This window comes from Acomys minous (genome assembly GCF_964271855.1).
Source record: "Acomys minous genome assembly, chromosome: 7".
Classification (NCBI taxonomy): domain Eukaryota; kingdom Metazoa; phylum Chordata; class Mammalia; order Rodentia; family Muridae; genus Acomys; species Acomys minous.
The window spans coordinates 56,425,416-56,437,650 of record NC_140488.1 but is presented as its reverse complement, the minus strand read 5'-3'; the positions used below and the strand labels follow the sequence as shown (position 1 = coordinate 56,437,650).

General features: G+C 37.8%; 1 protein-coding gene across 1 annotated transcript; it reads right to left on the bottom strand.

Moving 5' to 3' along the window:
- Positions 1–9,750: 9,750 nt before the first annotated feature.
- Positions 9,751–11,942, bottom strand: LOC311601983 (claudin-34-like; the record flags this gene model as incomplete). Its single annotated transcript, XM_084789721.1, has 2 exons — positions 11,818–11,942; positions 9,751–10,411 (listed from the first exon to the last, which is right to left on the bottom strand). Exon 2 carries the CDS (start codon positions 10,387–10,389, stop codon positions 9,751–9,753), a length of 639 nt encoding a protein of 212 aa, XP_084645847.1. The 5' UTR covers positions 10,390–10,411; positions 11,818–11,942.
- Positions 11,943–12,235: the final 293 nt, after the last annotated feature.

The following is a 12,235-nucleotide window of genomic DNA, read 5'->3' as shown; positions in this document are numbered from 1 at the left end:
ATTTTGAAAGGACCATCAGAAATGATTATTAACAAAAGGAAATCTTTAATTGGTCTCCTTGCCACTGGAATATTATATGGCCCTATAATCTTAGGTACTTGCTTCTTCAAAAACACCCAGACAAAGAGAAGATGCAGAAATAACCATGTTTACCAAAAGCATGAGAATTCAACCCCAAAAAAGACCTTTAAATTTAGTTCTTGCTTTCTCTACAAAGAAAGGAATCTTAAGAAGGATAATGTCTTATGTTACAAAGTAAGGATGTGTCTTCAGGTCCAATGATGGCTACTCTTGTTGTTGTTGTTGTTGTTGTTGTTGTTCCTTTTCTGTCCATTGGTATTTTTCCCCTGGATTTCTGAGAGATTGCACGCACTAAAGCTGAGCTTAGAGAGCCTTGTGAGGAGCTATAGAAGACACTAGTAACCGAGCTCGGTTGTCGGGTTCTCTGCTAGAACAAGCTATGTTCATAACCACTGAGCCATCTCTCCAGCCGACGGCTACTCTTAAAGATGTTTCCCAAATTGGTTTGATAAACACCCTACTTGAACAACATTAGATAATCATAAAGGCATCTCATGTAACTCTTGATATGGTAGTTAAAGAGCAATAATTTTCTTTTTAATATAAGGGCCTTCTCCTTATCAATAAACAAAGATCCATTTCTTAACTAACCTGTGTAGTAACTTGTTTTGATTGGAATGTCCAAACTCAAAGAAGTGGATCTCTTCTTGTAATTGCTCTTCTTTACTTTTCTATAGAATCCATATGTAACCATCAGTGTGCTCTTTCCACAGCTTTTGGAAACTCACACTAACTTCAAAATTAAGATGTTAATGATAGCTACAATACAAAATATGATGTATCTTAATACTCTGTTAATACAGGAAACTATGCCAGTAGTGTGCTTCAAATATATACCTAAAAACTGTGATAGAGTTCTTTTAGTCTTTCAAGGTTTACATATTCAAATCAAATATCTGTCATATTGAATGTTAAGCTTAAGCTTTAATGATCTATTATGATAATCAGGCATGTCACCAGCCATGCTAGGCTTTGGTGCTAATTTAGTCATAACTGTTTAATATATGTTATTTCAGGTACCAAGCCATGACATCTTTTCTTCCAGAATTGCCTGTAATGATGGTGATCTTACTAGCCTCAAGCTCCTTAGATCTTCCCATTTCTCATGTAGATGGGACTAGATAAGAATTCTGATTCTGGGATTAGTAAGCCTGCCACCATGTTCGACTCTGTTACAGTAAATTGTATCAGTTCGGCCTAAAATGGCTAATAACTGACACAGAGTCTGAAACATACTTTAAAGTTGCCAGAACTACACTTGGCAGAATCTAAACTGATACAAATATACTTGTAAACTAACATAGACAAACTAGTCTAAACCTTATAACTTACATATATCCTGAACACTTGCCACTGTGCTCCTTGGAGACTTCTCTCTCCTTCCCTGTCAACCATAAACCAGTTTCTTTCTCTCTTTCCTCTCAATCTTGGGTCCCCCCCCCCACCTCCAGGAAATTCTGCCTTCCACTTCCTGTCCTTCTGCCAACCTGATTGGCTAAACAGCACTTTATTGACAGTTGTTACATCCACTCAAGACATTCTTCCACAAGCTCTAAAGAAATTATAAGAAACTGATCAAGGAAACTGTCTTGGGTGGAGAAGTAATTGATAGACAGATAGAAAACAATGGCTATGTGAAGAGAAAAGCCTGATAGAAGGGCAACACTGTTCTCCTGAGATCTGGTCTTCTTTTATTGATAAGAAATAAAAGACTTATGCTTCAAATGACACTGATAGGGATGAAATGATCCACTTACACAATACATGCCTTCTATAAGGTATCTTATCAGAGCCAATACATAAATTATGCTCAGTCATGGCAAGGTGATTCAGTCTCAGAAAAAGACTGTAATTAGGCTATGATTACCTAGGGAAAAATTATGCATAACTTTGTGATATTAGCATATTTCCATCCTAGACCCAATGTTGCCTGTCATAAGTCTACCTTTAAGGATACTTTAATGAGAAAAATTCCTTAAATCTTAAGTTTGTTACATAATAAATTTGTATTTTGTTATGAATATGTGTGTTTTGCCTCCATGTATGCTTATGCATCATGTGCATGGCTGATGTCTGTGCAGGTAAGGGCATCAGATTCTCTGAAACTGGATTTGCAGATGGTTGTAAGCTGCCATGTAGGTACTAGAAATCAAACTCTAGTCCTCTATAAGAATAAATGTCCTTAATCATAGAAATATCATATGTCCATGCCTAAGAGATTGACATTTTATTTTTCTTTTCTTTTGTTTTGCTTCGTTTTGTTTTTTTGAGACAGGAATTCTCTGTGTGGCTTTGGCTGTACTTGATTCACTTTGTAGACCAGGCTGGCATTGAACTCATAGAGCTCTGCCTGCCTCTGCTTCCCAGAGTGATCAGATTATTAGGCATATGCTACCCACCTTGCAGGGGATGGACATTTTATTAGAAACTTTTAGAGCTGTAACTTGAGAACCACAAAAATCCCTTACAAAGTGTGTTGGATTGAATAAGAATGGCCCCCATAGGCTCATAAATATGAATGCTTACTCAACAGGGAGTGGTATTACCTGATAAGGATTAGGAAGTATAGCCTTGTTGGAGTAGGTGTGGCATGGTTGGAAGAAGTGTGTCACTAGGGATAAACATTGAAGGTTCAAGTAACAGGCCCAGGGGCTTTATATTCTGATGTCTATGGATATATAGGTATTACTCTCAGCTACTTCTCCAGCATCATGTCTGTCTGCATGGCACCATTCTCCTTGCTATGAAGATTATGGACTAAACCTCTGAAACTGTAAGACAGGCACAATTAAGTGTTTTGCTGTATAAAAAGTTTCCTGGATATGCTCTCTTTCCAGCATTAGAAAAATAACTAAACAAAAATTAATTGTGTGAAGTGATGTATTGCTGTGACAAGGCTGATAATACTGGTTATTGGCAAAATATGAACTTCAGGTCTTTGGATAAAAAACACAGTTGAATGCTTTAATCAGGGCTTAATGAGCATGGGAGACAGTGGTGATGAAAGCAATGTAGATTATGATGGCATTAATCAAGAAATTTCAGAGAAGTGGCCTAGAGATTATTCTTATAATATTTTGGCAAAGAATGTGACTGGTTTTTGCCCTTGTCCAAAAAATTTCTGTCTAATGCCAAATTGGAGAGTTTTGGATTAATGACCCTGGCAGAGATTTCAAAATCACCACTTATTGACTATGTTTCTTGATAAGTAGTGGCCACTCATATGCACATATATAATAAAAAAGAGCAAACAGAACAAGAAAAAATACAAAATGTAAAGTTTGAAAAGGAGCACAAGGAAAAAATTGAAAGAAAATCCCAATGTTAAATGGAATAAAGGATGTGATGACCTTATGGCAATACCAAATCCAGTTGTGAAAAGGAATTAAAGAAAAACATAAGCAGTTAAGGAAACAATCAAAAACAGAACAAGCAGAAGAATGTGCAAGCTTTGGTCATGTGTTTCTGGCTTTCAAGTCAATAACACAAGAAACGATGCAAAAACACAAATTTCTCCCTTTGTTGTTGCAGACATGAGGATAAGTTGTAGAGGCTTTGCTTGACAAAGTTCCAGAGACCTCCAACTATCCAGCATGTTCTATAGAGATCTAGAATAGCTGGTGAGGTTTTGCTTGACAAAGTTCCAAAGATCTCCAGCTGATCACCATTGCCCCCAAATATTTTGTATGGTCCAGTTGTAATGTTGTTTAGAAAGCTACTATTTCTCCTAAAACTTTTTTATCTTTATTTTTTAGCCCTAACAAAAATCACACAGGGAAAAACTGTTTTCTACAGAAAATATAGAAAGAGGGCATCTGGTCAAAGTCTTGAGACAATGATAGCATTTTTGCTCTGACTGTGAACACTCAAGGAGAAACTGCATGTAAGAAAGTTAAGACATAGACATAACAGTACATGACTAGATACTTTTACCTATAGAAATGTTTCTTTAGAATCTGCTTTGAGAGCACTAGAAAGTGGGCTTGAAATGTCATGTCTTATAGTTATTTTACAATAGAAGACCCATTGGCAGTTAGCCTATGCTTGTATTCCACACCTGTTCATTTGGGACTGGGAGTAACTCAAGTTTATTTTCTTAATAGAGAAGATTTAGCTCAAGTTATTTTTCTATGATAGTCTTGTAAAGAGAATTTCTTTAGCCTAAGGAGATTTATGATTAAACTTTCCTGAATATTGTTTAAGAAGTAATAATCAGGTTTTGCTGAACATTGTTTGAAAATTGATGGCTTTTTGTTGTATGCTTTCTTGAAGGTAACAGAATTATTGGTATTTCCTTGTTACTCTGTGGATATTTTATTGCTTTAGTGATTGTAAAAGATGGAGAACAATCATGATGTAATCTGTAATGGAAAAAAAATGAACTTCATTTCAATAAAATACTGAGGTTGGCCCAAGGAGAGAGAGCAAACAAGGAACCGACATGAGAGAGTAAATTAGAGTGAAATTTAGAACAGCAATAGAGATAGAGAGATGAGGAATAGCAATAGAGATAGAGAGGTATGGAACAAGCAAGATTAGAAAGATGGGCAACAACAAGAAAGGAGCTAGAAAGATGGGGAAAAGCAGGAAGAGAATTATAAAGATGGGTAACAGCAAGCAAGAAGTGAGTTAGAAAGACAGGATACAGCAAGTAAGAAGAGAGATAAAAAGATGGGTAATGGGGTGACTCAGCTGTCTGGTCCCTGAGGACTTGCCCCCCTGCAGGTTCCATAAGCAACGTGACTGGACAGTGAGCAGGCAGTATTGATTCCCTCCCCCCCAGAAGGGCTGTCCTTCCCTCGGTCACTCCAAGCCCAACCTGGAGGACCGGTCAGACCCCTTAACTGTGAATGAGATCATCCTGGGCGGCTTGTCCACAAGCCATGCTGAAATCTAAAACCCTGTTGTAGAGTGGGGGACATGCAAGCACTTTCAGCTCCATCCTACCAGGTGAACTGACCGCTCTGACTCCTTTCCCAACTGTCAATGCCAGGATTTTGTATTCTGTTTTGTAAGGATTTAATAAAAGTCATTTAAAAATCTCTGTGCAGTGACAGCAGCAGAGGTGGTGGCTGCCTGAAAAAAAAGATGGGTAACAACAAGCAGGAAGAGGGATTGAACGATGGGTGACAATGAGCCAGGAGCCAGGCAGACAGCAAGCAAGATAGAGACAGAGAGAGATAGAGAGACAAAATAAAAATTTCCTGGGCTTTAAGGCCTTCAACTTGTACCACATATGCCTGAGTCTTTGAGTATTTCCTCTTCCTTCATTCTTCAACCTCTCCTCAACAACGGTTCCTATAGTTAATTGTTCAGTCAACCATTGGTTTCCCTTAATGAGCCATTCACTGCCTGATCAATTCTCACTACCATGGATCTCTTCTCTCCTCTTCACTGTTCCTGGAGCTGGTTTTGGGGAGCAGCATTTTGTGACCAAGGAATGCTTCTGAGGCCAAGCATAAGTCAGGGGGCTGAGAAAGACAATTTCACAAAGTTATGAAGGTAATGTCTAGACTGCCTTGAGAGCCCAAGATGTTAAGAGTTTCCAGACTTGTGGAATGCCTGTCAAGGTAAGCTGTAACAAGGTATGGAACCACTGTAACAGAGAAGTGTGTTATAGTCAACAGAGCTGAAAGGAGTAGATGAAGATCAGCAGAATACTTTGACATCAGACACGGAAAGGGACAATTTGGAGTTTCCCCTACTTGTTATTGGCTTTCTTTTGTTACAACATTATTGTACAACTTTTACTTAATTTTGTGAGTATATTAGAAGTATGCTGATTTTTATTTTTGATTTTATGTTAGGTTACAGTTAAGTGGTTTCCATGAGCCTCAGAAAAGTCTTTGAACTTTGGACTTTCAAACAGTATTGAGACTGTAGTATACTAAATTGAACCTAGTGCATTTTTTATGCATTATGATATAGCCACAAACATAGTGGTGACAGGGAATAGAATATCGTGGCTTGAATAAGGATGGCCCCCATAGGCTCTGAGATTTGAAACTGTAACTCGGCCTCAATTATATGTTTTCTTTTATAAGAATTGCCTGGATGATGCCATCTTTTCACAGAAAGAGAACAGTAACTAAGACACATACTTATTATATAAAATCTTAATGATGAATCTTTGTTTTGAAGCCCAGATTTTTTTCTTTCAACATATTTTTTGTGCTTTTAATAAAAACAAATCTCTTTTTTATGTGAGCTACCTTAAATTAAGAAATTGAAAGCCATCTTGTGTGACATAGAAAGTCTGTCTCCAAACAAACAAATCCAAGAGAAAGGAACTGGTGGAGGGAAGAAAAGTGAGTGTGAGAAGAGGCAATGAAAGAAAGGATGGGGAGAGTAAAGGAAAGGTTTTAGACAGTAGCTTCTTTGTTATATTATCAGTGTGCTTGGGTAGGAGGAATATGTTCCCCTTTTCAAAATGTATATTACAATTTCTTTACCATCAACCATGGCTCTGACTTGATCTAAGGCCACAAGCCTGATAAAGAAAAGCCACTGGAGACCAAGAACATGATAAAATTTAGTTATAGCTTCAATAAGCATATTAACCTTGTTTGGTGAATGTGATTTTCAAGCTGTGTAGCATAAATGGTGGGGTTTTTTTGAGCTGGCAGTGGTCTCCAATGACAAAGAGAAACTCAAGGGAAGGGTGGAGAAACACATTTCTACCAATGTGAAGCTAGAGGTGGAAGGCATCATCAAGGTTTTTATTAGGAAATCATGTACCAAGGATAGGCCTTCATTGACTTTGTGTGTACTAAATCCATTATACAATAAAAAATTATTGAATGGCATAGTCATACTAGAGCTGTATCACTAGCTAATCCAAGACATGAATTGAGAAAAGGACATAGAGTACATGTAATCATGCCTGGTCATGAATTGATCATTATTGAATCTAAAACCACGGCCTATAGTTAGAGTAAATTTATGTTTTCTATTTTCTGAAGATTTTATTTTATTATATGTGTGCAAATATTTTGCCTATATCTATATCTGTGCACCATGCACACATCTAGTACTGATGGAGGACCAAAGACAGTGTCAGATTCCCTGGGTCTGGAGTTACAGGCACATGTGAGCTACTATGTGCTTGCTACGTATCAAACTCCAGGTGCTTGGCAAGAGCAACAAGTGCCCTTAACCACTGGGAAAACTTCTCAGCCTTTGTTTGTTTATAAGTGCTTGGGATGAAACATGGGGAGTACAACTAATGTTCTGTGTAAATACACCTCAAGGCCTTGATCATTTCCACACCTTAAAAAATGGAGAAAGTGAATTCATTCATGAAACATCAAGAATTGAGTCAATATTAAAAAAAAAATGTAAAAACAAGACCCAATGTACTGTGTATTTTTATTAATTCTTGAAATTAATTAGAGTTAAAGGATGAAGCAATTACACCACCATCTTTATATGCATCAGGTTGTAGAATGACCAGTCATACTAGGTGAATTAAAATTCTCCAAAAGCTAATTAGAGACACATCAGAGTAGGACTTTGAGGAATGCTAATTTATCATTGATGCAAACATGGAACACCTGGAGATGAAACTATTAATTGAAGAAACCATGATACTTAGGAGAGGATAAGCTTTCTCCTCAAGTATCCACCAATAATTGCATCAAATGTTGTATCACTAAGTGGCAGGTAGTATAAGACAGCTGTATAACCTTCAGTATAAAGTACATGGCACCACCCAGAGAGCTTTTTTTCAAAGAGCTCACCCAGAGTTAGTTAACTGACAAGATAATTGATTCTAGTTCAGCAAACAAAATCATTAAAATTGTTGGTGACGGGCTATATGGCCAATGTTCTTCCATCTTGTCAGAGCCTAGGTTCCTATTTCTCCAGCAGTCTGCCATTTACCAGAAGCCAGCTGACCCTGTCATGGTTTGGCAGTTAGACACCTGTTGTGGTTTATTGTGGGGGATGGTCATTCTAAGACCCCCCAAAGCTCATAATAAGAGCTACTTCTTTCTGGCTATAAACTAGCTTTTTCAGTAAGACTACTGGTAAAATCAGATTAAAGGCCAGCTGCCTGCGAGCAGCAGTTCTGGGAACTTTTTCCTGACTAACTCCATCTTTTACAACTTCCCTTTCTCTCTGGAATTTCTCTATCTTCTGTGATTACATCAGCTGTAAAGGTAGACACCTGCTGGAGCACTCCAGAGTTAAATATCCATAGCAACTCTCGCTTATGCAAGTACCCATGCCCCTGTGCCTATAAAAACTCTGTGAAACTTTTCAATAAACGGGGCTTGATCAGAATCCAGACCTGCCCTTATTTCTTTGTGTCTCCTGTCCCCCCACTTATCTGCCCCCTCCACAGGTACCCATTGAAGACCTCGCAGTCCCAGGCCATAAAATCACAATGTAGGATGCAAAAGGGGACATTGCAGAAATATATCTGTATGTCTAAGTGTTGTCAATCATAAACTTAAAAGGCAGACTGAGTAAATTATGTGCAACAAAACTATGGAAAAATAAAAACTTCAAAAGAATTGAGTCTTATAATGCTTTGGGAACATCCCTTACACCAGTTTTTCAACTTAATGTATTTTAGAACAGTTCATATGGTAGAGAAAAACTATTATGGCACTGAAAATAGGTTGGCTTTTGTTTTTAGCACTGAATTCAGAGGACAATGTGAGATGTTAATGAATTATGATACTCATGTTAATAAATACTATTTTGATGGTTATTCTTGCTTGTCAACAGGACGATATCTGGAACTAAAGCCAAAAAATAGAGTACACAGCTGTGAGAGATTTTTGTTTTATTTGAAGTAGGAAGACCCATTTCTAATCCATATTTTAAAGATAGGAATATACACATTTTATGGATAATTTTTGAGATGGGGAAGATGTGCCTTTGATCCAGGTCTTGAGATGGGAAGACAAAACTTTAATCTGGGATACTCCTTCTGTTGGAAGCCTCTATAAGGGCATGGAAGAAGGAAATCTTTTGCTGTTTGCTTGCCTTCACCTAGCTAGCAAGTCCATTCCTTCACTAACATAAAGATTCTAGTGTATACTGAAGAGCAACTGAGCCTTGTGGACTGACCAACTACTGGATTCTTAAACTTTCTGTATGTAGCCAGACATTATTTGACTCCAGCCTGCAAGTCATTCTAATAAGTGTGTGTGTGTGTGTGTGTGTGTGTGTGTGTGTGTGTTTGTGTGTGTGTGTGTGTGTTTGTGTGTGTGTGTGTGTGTGTGTGTGAGAGAGAGAGAGAGAGAGAGAGAGAGAGAGAGAGAGAACATTTTATGAGTGATAAAGATTCATTCTATAAATTTTGTTACTTTTTGGAACCCTTTCTGATGCAACTATGTTTGTATATTATTTACCTTGAACAATAATAATTAAAACTTTGATTTTATTGCACAATTGGCCAGAAAAAAAACAGGAAACAAAATCAAAATAAAGACTAAATCCAACAACTCAACTAATGAAGTCATGAACCAAATAAGAAAGAATGTTAGAAGGTGTCATTTTGTCATTTTCTGTCATAGGCTACCTGGGGCAGGATTTGATGTCCATGGAAAATCTAGTTAAAGAACTCAATAATACCTTCCATTATCCCCCTGTCCCTGCACCCATTGCCACTGTCAAGAATTTTAGACTTTCAAGGTTTTGCATGCTGTAAATTTATTTTCAGACATCAGGAAGTATACCGCCTTCCAAGGAAGGACAGTAAGAAATAAAAATCATAGCACTTAACAAAAACAGTATAGCAGCTATGCTTGCCACTCCCATGGCACTTCCTCCTCTTTGAGCATAGTAAAAAACTGGCATTTGGAAAGAAGGGATAAAAGCTACCCCCTCCTTGTTGGACACTGAGAAGTAATTACACATAACTGCAAGAAAAATAAAGCTGCTTGAAATAGCATTGAGAACGGCTGAAAGGACAAATGGATTGTAATTGTCATTCTTCCTTGGCTTCTTCGAGAATACTTGCTGTAGAGCAAGGACAGCAGAAGCTGTACCAATCAGACCAATAATGTTTGCAACTAGGAGCAGATGTTGAGATGCCCGGATATCCAAAGGAATAAGCGTGTCATGGTAGTTGTAGCGATGACAAACTCTTAGGTGGCTGGAGTTGTCGAGGTGGTGGCAGATACAGGACCTCCACATACCTATAAATGCCATGCTTGGGTACGAAAGCATGGGTTCTTCCATGTACCACACTCTCCACTGTGGAAGGCTCATAGACGTGATGCACATTATCCATCCTATGGTGGCCAAGGCGATACCTCTTATTTGGTGATTGGCAACTTTGTTGAAAAAGACCATCCTAGCATCAAATATTTGGAAACTGAAAATAAATACAGGAGCATGTAAGAGTGACATCTTTCAGCCTTAGGCAGTGCCGCTAAGAAGAGCAGTATCAGAATGGAATCTTGTGTTTGAAAAAGTAGGCCTTTCTCATTAAGATCTGCTTCTGGGAGTGTGGCCTGAAAAGCCAGGTAAAAGGGCACTGTCATGGTATTTCCTGATAATTTCACAATAATCAAAGGTTAGCTGATTCTGGTACATACAGTTTACTACTTGATATACATTACCTTAAAGCCAATCCTTTCACTTGAATATTTACCACACATCTCACTAGATGACAACTGACAATTTTGAAACTAGGGCAATTTATACCAGGAAGCAAATTTTCAGTAAAGAGAGAATATTAAGTACATACTGCAGTATAATTTTTTTATTTATTTTCTTTTGACTGTCATAAAATGTGTTAGAAAAATACAAAACAAGATATATTTGAATTTTGAGATGATGTTCTGTTTCTTTTTTTATGTTAAAAGTCTAGAGTGTGTGTGTGTGTGTGTGTGTGTGTGTGTGTGTGTGTGTGTGTAAGAAGATACTCAATAGAATCCAAACTTTGAACTTTGAATTTTGAGTTTACTTTTTCTGTGGGCTTTCAAATTTCAGTGTGATCTACTACTTCTTGTAGTGCCTGGCAATGGTAGCAATTTCTGTATCTCTGTGTCTGTATCTCTCTGTCCTTGCCTATCTATTTTTTTTATAACCATAGTCCCTATGTTTCTTAATCTTAGTCAGGGCCTGAGTCTTTAATGTAAATCACCCATTCTTGGCATTATTTATTCTTGGTGTGTGTGGTGAGGGATGGCATCATGGCAGAAGGTGAATGTGACAGAGAGTACTTACCTCATAATGGACAGGAATCACAACATAATATTTAATTAGAGTTTAAATATAAATAGGCAGAGCCTCTGGTATTTGTTTACTGTAGCTATGACACAACTTCTTAATTGTCCCAAACCTTCAATAACATGATCATCTTACAGCCAAGGATTTAACACTTAAGCTACATGGTAAATTAGGGCCTGTCTTTACAAAAGGTAAAAATCTTTTCTTATTTTTAACCTTGGAAGGATGATAAATTCTCAAATAGTTGACATCATGGATGAACCTTGAGGATATTCATCTAAGTGAAATAAGTCAGTCACAAATCAAGTACTGATCAAATTCCACTAGAAAGGTCCCTTGTAGGATCAATTCTAGAGAGATATAAAGTAGAATGGTGGTTGATTAGGGCTGTGGAAGTCAGCAAAGAGATACCGTAATGATTCGACAGCACTGTTAACGTACTTACTGCCATGGAATTGTATACATGATAGTTATTGTTAAAATTTATGTATATATTTATCCACATTAAAAAAATACAAAACAAGGAAGACTAGGCCATATACTAACCAGCAATGCTGTCTTCAAGTTAACCAGTGACCAGTATCTTGGCAGGAACCCAGAATGGCTGCTCTCTGTTCCAAGAGAGCCAAGAAGGACACAGAGCTACCAGTTGTCCCTCCTGCTTGAGAGACTTCTTGACAACACTAGTGAATTCTTCAAAGCTCTGAGCCTTTTCTTGTACCATCACATTCTAATGCTCTGTGACCTCATCATCCCTCTCTCCTCTCTCTCCTCTCTCCCCCTCATTTCTCCCCACCCCTCTCTCCTTTATCTTTTCTATGTAACCCTCCTCTCTTCTTTTTACATCTCATACCCCTCCCTTCTCTCTCCATCTTCTCTACCCTCTCTTGCATCCTACCATTCTCTTCCTTCTCTTTCCTCTCCCAATTTCCCTCTTTATCCATTTCTTCTCTTGCTATCTCTC